This window comes from Callospermophilus lateralis, chromosome 14 (assembly GCF_048772815.1).
Source record: "Callospermophilus lateralis isolate mCalLat2 chromosome 14, mCalLat2.hap1, whole genome shotgun sequence".
Lineage (NCBI taxonomy): Eukaryota > Metazoa > Chordata > Mammalia > Rodentia > Sciuridae > Callospermophilus > Callospermophilus lateralis.
The window spans coordinates 43,929,639-43,943,285 of NC_135318.1; the positions used below are offsets into that span (position 1 = coordinate 43,929,639).

A 13,647-nucleotide genomic window follows, 5' to 3' on the forward strand; every position below is an offset into this window, starting at 1 on the left:
GCATTCAAGGTGATTTTCCTCTTTCTGTGGGAGGGAATTTGGGCAGCTGGGTGTTCAGGAGAGATCTTGGGGTTCAGGCAACTCCTTTTTCTCAGTCATACATACTGAAAGCTTCTTTTCATACGTATGGATGACTGGTGCCTCCCACAGTCCCAGGGACAGGGATTCATTTCCGGGTACCTGTGGCCCCTTGCAGTATTTACCCACATTTTGGCTGATGCCAGCTATCAGCAGCTCATGTCTTTTCAATAACCACCAACTGTGGACCTGTGGGCAAATCAGGATCTTGAAGGGTAATCCTTGCTGTCCCCTTCCTTGCAGGGCTCTGCCAGTTCTCTCCTTACCCTTTCCCACTCCCCAGCAACAATGGGGGGCTAATTGTTTTCATATTGATATGAAAGTGGAATTGCTCTTCCAGTCCTTTATGGTGGGGATTGGGAAAGGAACAGTTTTCACTTCACACACTGTCTTCTACCACAAGGCAGCTCACTCTCCATCCACCTCAGCCTCCAGCATGAAGAAACATGGAGGTGGCAGTGCCAGGATTATTCTTAGCAGGGGATTATAGGGAAGGAATCTGTGAATATTTTCTTACATTAGTATTTCAGTCCTTCTGGTACATATTCACTCTGAGGCATATGTTCCTTATGAAATCAAGGAACTTTTACCAAAGCAAAATGAGAAGGCAGATTTTGAGTTTTTTTAAGTGGCAGTGCCTTCATTTGTGAAGTGACAGGTACCAGTTCCAGTGACCTTAGAATTCCACTATGGCACCAAGGTTTCCCAGACGTTTTTGTAAACTATGCCTAAGGCTCAATGGATTTGGCCCTAAAATTTATCTTCCAGCTCTTTTTTTGAGTTCATTTTCTTAGGTTTTTGAACCTAAGCATAAAAGCAAGTTCTGTATAGAAAACAGCACATCATGAGTTTATAAAGAAATGTTGTGGGGTTTTTGTTTGTCCAGTTTTGGTTGTTTTAGCCTCAAATTAATAGCCTTCTTTAATTCTTTATGTATGGGTCCATGGCATCAGGATACTTAAGATTCTACCAGATGCAGACTTTGGTAAGACTCTGGGTTCCCTGAGGGTCACAGTTCCCCTGTACGCCTGGGTGAATGGAAGAATTTACCTAGACTGTTTCTCTTAATAGATAGTTAAATAAATAAATAAATAAATCTGTCCCCAGATGCTGTGCCAATTCATTCTTTGTCAGTGATGACTTTTACCTTCATTTTGTTAGCACCAGTGGGTGGCCTTATCTTTGTTTGGAAACCAGGTGTTACATTTAGAATCTGAGGATGCCCCATCTGGCTATGGGACTAGTCAAAAAATATTTGGTTGAACAATCTTGGTGTTTCTTTAGCTTTTTTTCATGTGTTCATTAGGAATTGAAACGTTTGGTTTAAATCTATTTAACCCCAGGCAAAAAGAACTGAAAAAAAAAAAAAAATTCTGTGTTACTACTGCCATCACACGTCTTCTACACACAAAGCTTCTTTGTCAGCAAATTTACAATGAAACAACAGGCTCTCTGAAGTGGCAGAAGTGTTTTAAAAAAATAGGGAAGATTTAGACAAATTTCCTCGAGTTGAAACAAACCACCATATATAGGCAATCCCAGTTTTTCTCTTAACCTTTTATGCTATGTTTGGAGACAGAAATCTTCTGGGAGAACCTGCCCCCAATTTTGAGAAATGTTTTATTTAATCAGTGGTTGTGTGGGAATGTCAAGCTTGCTGAGGCATGATGAGCATGATGAAGCCACAGTGCTCCCTCCACCCATGTCAATGGGCAAGTTAACAGCCTGCTCTCCTAGCGTTTTACTCCGCTCTGAGGGCCTGGACAGAGGCCCTTTGTCATCCTCCATCAATAGCTGCTTTGTAAGCTCCTATTGTCAGAGTTGCTAAGAAATGACAATCTTGCTAAGCAAGCGCTGCCAATTTACCATAGGGAGACCTATGGAAACTGCTAAATCTTGACTTGAAACTTGGTCCAGTAAACAGGAAGGAACCTTTAATCCTACATATCCATCCCATTTGTGAGGATGGAATGACCTTAGGGTTAGTACAAAGCCCTGCAATTGCTTATCTGTTTCACAAACGCTAAGCTAGCCTTCACGGTAGGAGAGTGACTGCGCATGCGTAGGGCGTACTGGCTCAGCCCTCACCGGAGAGTGTGACTGCGCATGCGCATGGGGCGATAGGCCTACATTGCCTCTCCCCCAGAGCCTCTCTCTCTAGGCTGCTTTCTCCGCTCTCGCTCCACCCCATAATTCTGTGAGGAGACCGAGCATAGCTAGGTTGTTCTTTTTACGAAGGTGGGTGGAAGGAACTGAAATTATATAATCTATTAAACCCTGAAATGCTGAAATTATTTTACAGGCCCATGTTTAGCCGGGTAACTCCACCAAAACTCAAATAGTTGATTTTTTTTTAAGTGAATTTAATGCTACTTTCATAAGTGATTTTCCTTATTCAATCTCTTGGTTTTCTGTCATGGTTTGAAGCAAAGCTGTGACGTCCATGTAACTGACAATTTTAGGAATTATAGTTGCCATTCATTACAAGATAATTTGTTCATCTTTTATCACAAAGAGTGTGTCAGGGTTTAAAAATCTAGAGGGGACATGCTAGAAAAAAAAAAAAAAAAAAAAAAAGGTTACCATACCTTGGAAATCACACTCCTGCAATCTAACCAATTAAATGAAACCTATTCACTTATAGAGATTTTTAAAAATGATAAATAAGTATGCACTTTTCTGTCAAATGGGAGCATCCTGTAGACTATGTCTGATTGTTTCAGTCAGCTCTCTGAAAAGCTCACAGATACTGTTTGGAAGTAGTGGATTGCCAACAGGATCATTGACCTCTTTCTACAATTGTGGGTAAAAATGTGGTCACCAAGGAGGTATTTGTAGAAGCAATTGTTTGGATACTCAATTTATGCCTCCAAAATAATGTTAATGGGTTATACAGCGGGGAGGGGAGGGATACTCTTGTGGGTGTATTTAAAGTGTAATGGCACACTCTGAAATCTGTTTCCTCCTGCTCCTTTGATGTTCACTTCATGCTTTGCCATTTTCTACTCCTCCCTGTTTCTTTCATTTATCAACTTCCTGTGTCTGAGGAATTCAGCTAAATTCACCTGGATGACCCCAGCTCCTGCCATGCCTTGTGTACATCATCCTCACCCATTCTTTCTCCTTCAGTGATTTAACCTTCTCTCCTCTGGATTTCTCATTCTTGGCACACATGATCTCTAATCTCATGAAGACATCTGATGCCTAGACACCTCCAATTTTTTTCCTGAGTTTATCAGCCCCCTTGTATGTAGCCTGGCTCTTTTGCCTGCCTACTGTCATTCTCCCAGTCCACTTGGCCTTTACCCCCGTAGTCTCCTACTTCCTACTTTTCCACTAGGAAACCACACCTGGTGCAGATTGACCCCACAGAGATGCCATGTTGCCAGCCACGCTTAGTCTGTATGCTTCTGGTTCATTTTATTCTTCTCTTTGGTTGGCTGCTTTGCCATCCTCCTAGCAGTCAGCCAAATTTTTGCCCCCTCCTCAACCTTCTGCCCCATAGGCTTGGCAGATAGCCATTTTCCCCTCTGTCACTGAGAAAACAGAAGCCATTGCACATGAACTCCATCTTGACAATTTTTTTTCTTCTGTATTGCTTTCTACATCCTCCCTTCTCTTCCTAGACACAATGAGTCCCTCTTCTTATTCAAGGCTGGATCCTCTGCTGATATCCGTGTCCCTCATCATCTCTTCTGTGTCTGGTGTCACTGTCCCTTAGCTGGATCCATGTTCCCCACCAGGAAACACATTCCAGTGTTTCTCATTCCCACCCAACTCCTTCCCCCCCAAAGCCTTCAACTCATCTCATACACTCACATACATATTCCTTCCTTCCCTTATCCCCTTCTCATACAGGATTCATAGAGTCTTTCCTTTATTCTCTGTCCCCTTCTGTCTTCTGTCCCTGCCCTTCTCCTGACATAGATACTTTCTAATTCCCTAATCTAGTCAACGCTCTTTCTTTCAGATGAGTATCATGTAATAGAAATATAATGTGAACCCCATATGTGAATTGTCTGGCAGCCAGATCAAAAAGGTTGAGATGGTGAAGTTAATTGTAATGATATATTTTATTTAACACAGTGTATTAAAAATATCATGTCAATCTATACTATTTTTTAAATGAGATACTTTATATCCTCTTTTAAAATTAGTTTTATTAGGCCTCTAAAATCTGGTATGTATTTTACAGTTAGAGTACATCTTTATTTGTTGTGGCCACAGTTCAAGTGCTAGATAGCCATACGTGGCAGTGGCTCCAATACTGGACAGTGCAGTTGTCGGCATTCTTCTTTCATTCACCTTTTGGAAACAGCCTTTCTTGACTCTCCTCCTGCTTTTCTGTGTCTCCTCAGTGTCCCCCTTTGCTTCCTCTTCCTGTCCCTTATTTAGTGTTAGTCCTCAGGATTTCACCTTTGGCTGGCTTTTCTCTTTACCCTGTACTTGACGAATCTCATATGTCTCCTCTATCAGCTAATGATTCCCACAGTCATATCCCTTAGCTGTACGTCCAACTCCTGTAGCCATCTTGCAGATGTCTGAAGCATGACTTGTCCAAAGTGAAGCCATCATCTTCCCTATAAACCCTCTTCTCCTGTCTCTATCAATAGTACCGTCATCCACCCAGACCTCCGGCTAGAAAATTGGTATTCCACTCGAACTACTTTTATTACTTCATCCCCTGCAAAGTGTAGTGAATCCCATTTCAAAGATATTTTATTAAATAATTGCTTATTTCCTCCTCCTCGACCACTATGCCAATCAAGCTCATCCTTCCTCCCTTGGCTTACTGCAGTGACCTCTTCACTAATCTGCCCATCTTTACTCTTAGTTCCTTCTGCTCCATCCTTTATCCCCTCAATTTGTATCCAGATAATTTTGCACTCACCTAAAATGGCCAACTCTGAGACTTTATTCCCACTAAAAACAAAACAGAACAGCCATTTGGTGGCAAATGCATGTAATCCCAGCTCAGGAGGCTGAGGCAGGAGGATCACAAGTTCAAGGCCAGCCTCAGAAAAAGTGAGGCTTCAAGCAACTCAGTGAGATCCTATCTCTAAATAAAATACAAAACAGAACTGGTGGTGTGGCTCAGTGGTCAAATGCCCCTGAGTTCAATCAGTGGTACCCCACCCCCAGCAAAATCCAAGACTTTGTCATAGGCTTCAGTCAAGAGGATTTTCAACATGGTAGGCTTATTTCAGGATATCCTATTGTTCTCTTGCCTGACACTTTTCCCTTAACTCCACTTTGCCATGGAACAGCTCAGTGGATGGTTCCAGAAGAAATAGGAATACACTTAACAGAATCCAAGTCCTTTCATTTTGACAACAGAGAGCCCCGTGGCTTTGGAGATTTTTCCTAAACCTGGATTTATCCTAGAACAGCAAATCTTAATTTCTCTCTCAAATTCATCACCCTTTCTGGCTTTCCTCTATTTTGCTCTTAAATCACAGACTTCTTTGAAAATCAAATTAAATCATGCCTCATTTTCCACACATGTGCAAACACAATTTTGTAAATGTCTGGGGATTCATTTGAGTTTTAGAAGTTCATTCCTGGGTAACAGATCTTGTTGGAGAACAATTCTAAAATGAAGTTCAGATCACGTATTAGTTTTCACCTAAGATCATCCAAAGGTAGCTGGATTTCCCAAGACATTTTGAAAACACTTGGAGCATTTTATGGCCCATTTTGGAACCTAAACAAAGTTATTTCTTCCAAAAGCATGTTGAACATTAAACACTGTCTGACTTAACACTATAAACAAAAGTTGTATTTTGTGACTAATCTGAACTGTTTCCTCACTGCCAGACCCCTCTTTATCAAAACAACTTTGATAACTTTGAAAGTTGCATTGGAGCAACTTTCTTTCTCTGTTTCTCCAATCCTTGAGCCCTAGCCCCCAGTTGGCTTTCGCGGCACCTCCTCTTGGCTTGCAACTCAGCCATCACAGAAGCTTCCCTAAGATCCTTGACTCTGAACTCCCTGTGCTTCTCAGGCTGCTGTGAGCTCTGCTCCTCCTCCTGCTCAGCCAGTCCAGCATCTTGAGGAGGGGATGAGGAGATAGGAAAGCAACCAGGGCATGGGCCACCCCTGTGGGCCTTGGTGAGGTGAGACCCTGCATTAGGACTACACTCCACACATCTCTGAGTGAGTCTACACTTCTCTTGAGTAGCCTGGCTGCAAAGCAGTGGAAGAACAGCAGAGATTGACCCTCTCATGGTTCTGCACTGCCTACAGAGCTTGCCACCTATTTCCACAGCCATGAGGTAATGGCTGCCTGCAGTCGTGTAATGATCTTCAGGGACCTTTACTTTGTGCACCCCCTGGCCCCTAGCACTAAACCCAAGAGCAGGGCTGCCTCCTTACCCAGCACCAGGTCACAACTCGGCCTCACTGGCCTCTCCTTGGGCACCCTGGCAGAGTTTCTCTCCTACTCTCTGGAGCTCAGGCCTGTCCATCATCCCCATTTATCTAATTTGCTCTCTCGCCAGACTCCATCCTTCAATTTCTTGCTCAGTGAAAGCTCTTTTTCTTCTTTGTTTCCCTGATTTCCTTCAAAGCCCTCCTTCCTTTTGGGTCTCCACCTCCTACAGTGATTCTCTGCCTCCTCACCTTCGAGTACTTAACTTTGTGGGGTCTCCTGCCAACATCTAGTAGCTCTCAAGGTCTTCCTGGTTCTCCCATCCTGGGTCAAATGGGAACAACCAACTCGAAGGAGTTCATGGTTCTGAAAAGTGAGTGAATGCCCTCGCACCCTCCACTCCTTCCCACCTTAGCAAAGCTTTTCAGCATCACATTTCCAGTGGCATCTAATCTGGAAGATTCAGATTTGCTGAAAAATGCTAAACCTCCAGTGTTTGGCTATGTTTGATATTTTTTGGCGGTTCCTCCCACGTTTGATGTTACGAACACTGTTTATAGATGCTTGGAAAGAAGCCTTTAATACTTGTATTGTGTTTTAACTTGCTTTCCTCTGGAGGCAGGGAATTGTCAAGTAAGTATCCTCAGCACTCTGGAAAAGCACAGGTGTTCGGTGAGCATCCAGTACTAGTGCTCATGCAGTACCCACACACGCGAAGGGTCACTACTTAGAACCCGCTGAATTTGCCACAACGCAGGTTTCTCCCCCTTGCTCCTCTCATCTTCAGTTTTGAAGAAATACCGCTGTAAACATATGCTTGTGAAATAAGAAAGAAATGTTCTGAGATTGCTTTACTTTTCAGTTTTTTTTTTAACTGAAAATCAAGGTGGAAAAAAAGCACCGATTGCCTTTTGTGTGTATATATACAATCTTGTGTATATATAAGTACACAGCGTTTGTGCTCGTATGCATACTCTCTCTACACTGTATAATATGCTGCATATTATACAACCATGTGCACCCTGGGAAAGAGCCCTGTGTTGAATCTCAAATGATGCCTCCCCGAACCGAACCGTCTGCCGCTGCAGTGACCTCTTGCTGTCATCACAGCCCCTGGCTTGCTTTTGTCATCCACTTAAACATTTTTAGGTGAAAGAAGAAACCCACGGATTTCATTTGAAAGTCCCACTAAAACAGAAGAAAGAGCAGATGTCCTGGGAAGCGATAATTAATGTGCAGGAAGTGTCTAATTGTGAGAACTGGCATGCCCCAGCCTTGCGATTTTGCTCAATTTGGTGGCGATGATGTCAGCCGGGGGTGTGTGCTCTCCTCATCCTTCAATAGTGATTATAATACCATTTGGTCCAATTATCACTTATGATTACATAACATGTTTTGATTGAAGAGGTTCTGAGAAAATAAAGGTACCTTGTTTTTTCCTGCACTAAAAATCCACGAGCTGTTTCGGTAGGCAGTCTGACCTGCTGAGAAACACTGGGAAGACTGGGCTAAACTATGAGTCGAACTTAATTTGGGAACAAAGCACCCATTGTGCATAACTCCCACAACATCCAGGAGGATGTCATTGTTTTTCTGACAAGTTTCTCCCCAGCACACTCTAAAATAAGCAGAGTCCCCAGGCTTGTAAAGCCGCAGAGAACATGCCGGAAGCATTGACAAGCTTCCTTTTTTTCTCCCCATTCCGTAGGCGCTTTAGTGCAGAGTTTGCCCAGAGACGCCAGGGTATGAGCTTTCTGAATTTGTAGACTGGTGCACTCTTTCATTTCTGTTTTAGTTCTTTGCTGGCATGCTGGGGAAGCATGGTTTGTGCCACACAGGAATGTGTTCACTTGGAAAGTGCTTGTGCATGAGTGAGGTGGTTGCTAATGCTGCTCTAAACTGTACTAAGTTTCTCACTTGGCTTTGTTTGCTGCTTCCAAGGGGATCAAGGTAATCCTTTCTCTTTGCGTTTCCCCAGAACAATAACTAATGGATTTGGAAGGAGCAGCAGGAGTGGAGCAGTTCTCTTGCACCCCGCCATCCCCCCCAGCCCCCAACACCCTCTTTTCCTAATCTTAGAGAAGTTTGATTTAAGGGAACCCTTTGCCACAAAGCTTTGGCCTACTCAAGCAGGGGACCTTTAAGATTTCCTCCTTATAAAATCTCTTTATTGAATTTGGAGGCCTCAATCCCCTAAACTGAAAAGGGAAAAGCAACCTTTGGTGTGGTAAGAGTGCAAATCATTGCCCTGAGGTATAGGACAGGGTAAGAGCAAAGTTCTGTCAGTACTTTGCTTCCCTCTTGCCCTTTGGTGTGGCCAGACCAGCCTGGGCACTTTGCAAGTAGCCTTAGGGCCTGTTCCAAAACCTGGCTTGTGAGTCCTGTCTCACACCATGTTGTGATCTTTGACCACCTGATTCTGAACAGCATTGGCACATCCCTGTCTGGAAAATGGCCAGTGAGTTCAGTAAGTGAACTCTTGCTTAGGCTCCTGCTTAGTTTTAAAATAAGTCCCTCTAGCTCAGGGGTTCCTCTTGGCTCCCTGGAAAATGCCGGGTGGGGAAGGAGGGGCAGCTGCTGACCAGGGTGCCTTAGGTGTGCAGGAGCCCAGCTCAGCACCATAAACCCAGGGGAACCACGTAGGACCATTTGTGTCAGAAGCCACATTTTATAGGACAAGGTGAGGGAGGTGGGCAGACAGAACACCACCAGGCAGAGGGTCCACTGATCAGGGAGAAAAACGAAAAGCCCGGCCTTGGCCAGCCACGAGCAAGCAGCCTTTTGTTCAACATTGTGCTTCCTCTGACTTCTCTGTTTCAGACCACCTGTTAGCCGAGCAGCTCCCCAGCCTGAGAAACTCCAGAAGAACAATATCACCAAAAAAAAGAAACTGGTTGAGGTGAGGAGGTTAAGTCACTGTGCTTTTGATCTGATATCAACATTCTAAGATGGCCTGGTGGACATCTCACAGATTCCATCAAATGAACCCATTAGCTCTCTCTTGTCCCCTCTCCTTCTACATGGCATTGTGTCCATCATCCCCAGAACCAGATTCACATCCAGGTCACATTCTTCCTTCCCCAGCCCTACAACCAGGCTGATCAGTACTAACTCTGAAATGCCCCATGTCCTTCAAGCCTATGCCTCCTACCAATGAGGCCCTCAGTATCCCTTGCTGAAAGGGGAAGAGTTGGGAGAGAGGGCATGTGAGCATTTGTACAGGGAGAGCTTATTTACTACCTCTAATGTTGCATGAGAACTTTCCGTGCGCCGGCACTATGCTTTATACTTCCCATGAAATATTTCAAACAAATCTTTCACATGTAAGGTAGGTGCTGTTGTGTCTACTTGCAAATGGGGTCACTGTGGTGGTGCAGGAAAGTTAAAGGAGTTCTCAGGTCCTTGACCACCAGCGCAGTGAGTGAAAGGGTTCATGCTTAGTCATTGAGACCTGAAGATCAGCTCCAGTGAGCTACCCTAGAGTTTTTTCTTTATGCTTTAGGACTCAGGAGATTCTTACATTACTAATAAGGTTCAAGTTCATGGTTTCAGAACCTTACCTAGAGCCACCTTCCAAGCTCATTGCCTGTGATTCCCCACCACAACATAAATTAAATTCATTGCCCCCAATTCTAAATGCCTGGGGGAAACTGGCCCAGCTTGGGCCCATCGTTCACTCACTCCAGGAGCAGAGTCATGTATATTAAACACATACTATCTGGGACGCACCTTGCAGAGAGTCTGAGGGGTGGGTAGAGACTGAGTGGAGCAAAAGGGCTTTCCAGTTGAAAATTTGAAAACACAAAATCATAACAATGAGAAAGCTTATAATATGTGGGTTGAGTGTCAAGTTGATCAAGGAGTGCAGCAGTCAGATGTGTGGGAATGGGGCCCAGTAGGCCAACTTTAAGAGTTTGGGCTTTCTCCCGGGTCAGTGGAAGACAGCAAATGTTTTTTTTTTTGTTTGTTTGTTTTGTTTTTGTTTTTGTTTTTTATTGGTTGTTCAAAACATTACAAAGCTCATGACATATCATCTTTCATACATTTGATTCAAGTGGGTTATGAACTCCCATTTTTACCCCAAATACAAAGTGCAGAGTCACATCGGTTATACATCCACATTTTTACTTAATGCCATATTAGTGACAGTTGTATTCTGCTACCTTTCCTATCCCCTACTATCCTCCCTCCCCTCCCCTCCCATCTTCCCTCTCTACCCCATCTACTGTTGTTCAATTCTCTCCCTTGTTTCCCCCCCCTTTCCCCTCACAACCTCTTATATGTAATTTTGTGTAACAATGAGGGTCTCCTTCCATACAGCAAATGTTTTTGAGTAAAGAGGTGGCATGGTATTTTAAGAGAATTAATCTAATGTTTGCAATTGGCGAACTTTGGAGAGAGTAAGGGCCAAAATCAGAAAAAGGACCCCATCCTGTTAACCTTGTATGCTATCAACCAGCACAGTGCCAGGCATGGAGGAGCTGCCCAATATGTGTGTGTTGAATGGAATTAAGAACTGATCTGAGTCAGCCACTGCTCTTTGTCATAGAAGATGAGACAGGAGGGAGAGAAGACTATAAATCCAGAATAGTATCTAGTTGCTGGAGGGGAAAAAGTCTAAATGTGCAGAAGCTTTGTAGGGCAAGTGCCAACTGACAGAATGAGCACAGAATGAGCATGGCATTTGCCCCAGTATTCTGCTCTGCCCGTTCCCAGCTGTATCTGTGGGACTTCTCAAAACAAACCTGAGCTGCTGTTTAGCTCACCTTGAGCCTCAAGTGCAGGCCAAGTACAGATGCAGGACTTCCAGATCACCCTGACAGGGCATCAGATCGGTGCACTTTAGCTTACTTAAGAATCCAGGAAGTAAATCTGGCTTATTTTAAAAAGTCACTAAAATTCAATGCCACCCATAGCATTTCAGGGAACTAAATAAAGGTCTGCATTTTATCCTCAGTCAAGAAGCAAAATGCTTTCATTGAGTGGTGGCCCTTACTAGCCATACCGTCCTGTAGCGTGCATCGCTGCTCCTGGTTATGGGTTTGGAGCAGCTTTAACGTGTGTGTGTGTGTGTGTGTGTGTGTGTGTGTGTGTACATGTGTGCATGCAGGAGCTGGCTCTGGACCATGTGTTTGGCTACAGAGGATTTGACTGCCGCAACAACCTGCATTATCTTAACGATGGGGCCGACATCATCTTCCACACGGCAGCGGCTGGCATCGTCCAGAACCTCTCCACAGGTAGGGGGTGGGAGCCGCCTTCTCAACCCAGCTCTTCACGTCCACCCTGATGTCTGGTTCCCACTCTTTTGATGCCTGAAGCTTAACCGTTCTCCTTCCCTTTAGAGCCATTTCACTCGCTTCAAGGCTGGTATCCTTGAGTCCTAGAGGAGCCCAGACTCAGTTCCAGGAGTTGAGGGCCTCTTCCCTTCTGGCCTGTGCCCAGCCTGACTTGGTCTAGGCCCAGGAGGGAGCCATCCATGCTTCCAACAGCTGAAGCAAAAGACATGGAGAGAAGCCAGAGAGAACAGGGCATGGAGCTGAGAGACTCCCCGGACACCAAAACAGACAGAAAGCACAGGGCGACTTTTCTCATTAGTTTTCAGCAGTTTGGATTTTTCAAGTTTTTGTTGTTGTTGTTGTTGTTGTTGTTCTGATTCCTGAGTTACATGTACAATGAGAATAAAAACCAACCAACAAAAATACCCGAGGAGTCCTTTAACCATATGACTTTAATTAAAAAATAAGAAACATTTCAAACCAAGAAATATTTAGAAGTTAATAATGGTCGTCCATTATCTTTACCTCCAAATTTAAATATGTCAACGTTTTGTCTTTATATCTCAAAACAAACCTTTTTTCAAGTTTTTATATTCCTTGCTAGATCTGTAAAATTATTCATGCTTAGATTTAGACAGGAGGTCACTGAGCACCTATTGGTTTGTGTCACTTTTGGGGAAAGAGGTCTTAAAATTTTCTACACATTTTCTCAATTTTTCTAGCCACATATTAATTTAGAAGAAATGTGTCATTTCCTTTTGTATCATTCTCTTTTCTGTTTTGGGGTATCCAAGTGGGTTTAAAGTGGCCGCTTTGGGAAGTCAGCAAATCCATTTGCTGTGATGGACAATAAAATATTTCTTTCCGATTTCCCCCTTTTTGCAACATGTTGAGTTCAGCTTTGGTGATAAAGCCTTGACCTATGTCACCTGGGCACACCAGTGGGTTTATACTTGGCAAGTAAAGTGATTAAAGGGTTTCCTCAGTATTTCTCATCCACAAAGTTCCTTCACGCTAAATAGTACCATTTTACACAGAGGAGGGTTCTCTCCAGGCCTCTCACCCTGCCCTGCCTAGAAGCAGACATGGAGAGGCTGCCTGTCACCCCTGTGCCGTGGAGAGGAGAAAACTCTCTCCCTCATTATTCTGGGCTCTGGAAGCCTGTGCACTTGGACTGTGCTCTGGCCCCACATAAAACAGGGAGAAGGGACTGAGGTGGAGCTTGAGTGTGCTAGATGACAGACATTGGCTCTTCTCCCAGCCCTTGTACAGATTATGTGAAGAAGAAGAATAATCAAACTCCTGTCTTTCCAAGAATGATTTTAGAAGTAAGAATTGGGGGGCTTTAAGCTGTTTCTTACAAGCAGTTTCCAAAAATTGCACATGAAGCTATGGGGTTTTCTTGAAAGTTCTTTAGTTTCCACTGTTCACCTCTCTCCTAGGCAGCCAGAGCTTCTACCTGGAGCACACAGATGACATCCTCTGCCTCACAGTGAACCAGCACCCCAAGTACAGAAACGTGGTGGCCACCAGCCAGATAGGTAGGGGCCATGCAGCAGCTGAGGCTCGTGCAACTGAGCAGGGACGTCAACTTAATAGCAGTTATTGGGAGAGGGGGTGCATAGCTGACGCTCACCTTGTGGATGTTGTTGTTGATTTTTTCAGCCTTAAATGTATCTGCCATTACCTAAGTTCTCACATTCAGCAATTGGTGATTCTGAAAAAAAGGAAAGGTAGATCAGAGTCTGAGAATAAATAAATGGATGGTCCCCTTCTCTGTGCACTTGCAAGAATAATTTTTCAGGCCCCATATGTTGAAGACCCCCATGTCTTGAAGCCTGGTGCTTGTGCTCAGCAAGGGTAGGTGGCAGTATGTGTGCCCCGCTCTTCTATACCCTAGGAAGCTGCCAAAGACAAATG

At 44.0% G+C, this 13,647-nt stretch overlaps 1 protein-coding gene across 2 annotated transcripts in view; it reads left to right on the plus strand.

The window, feature by feature from the left end:
* Eml6 (EMAP like 6) overlaps positions 1-13,647 on the plus strand; it is a 269,171-nt gene that overhangs the window by 238,518 nt on the left and 17,006 nt on the right. Inside the window, exons 28-31 of one of the 2 annotated variants that reach the window (XM_076832837.2) lie at positions 8,390-8,398; positions 9,269-9,347; positions 11,559-11,688; positions 13,170-13,268. In XM_076832837.2, coding sequence (XP_076688952.2) covers positions 8,390-8,398; positions 9,269-9,347; positions 11,559-11,688; positions 13,170-13,268 — 317 coding nt within the window. The remainder of the gene's footprint in view (positions 1-8,389; positions 8,399-9,268; positions 9,348-11,558; positions 11,689-13,169; positions 13,269-13,647) is intronic. The other variant, XM_076832835.2, reaches the window with a different exon arrangement.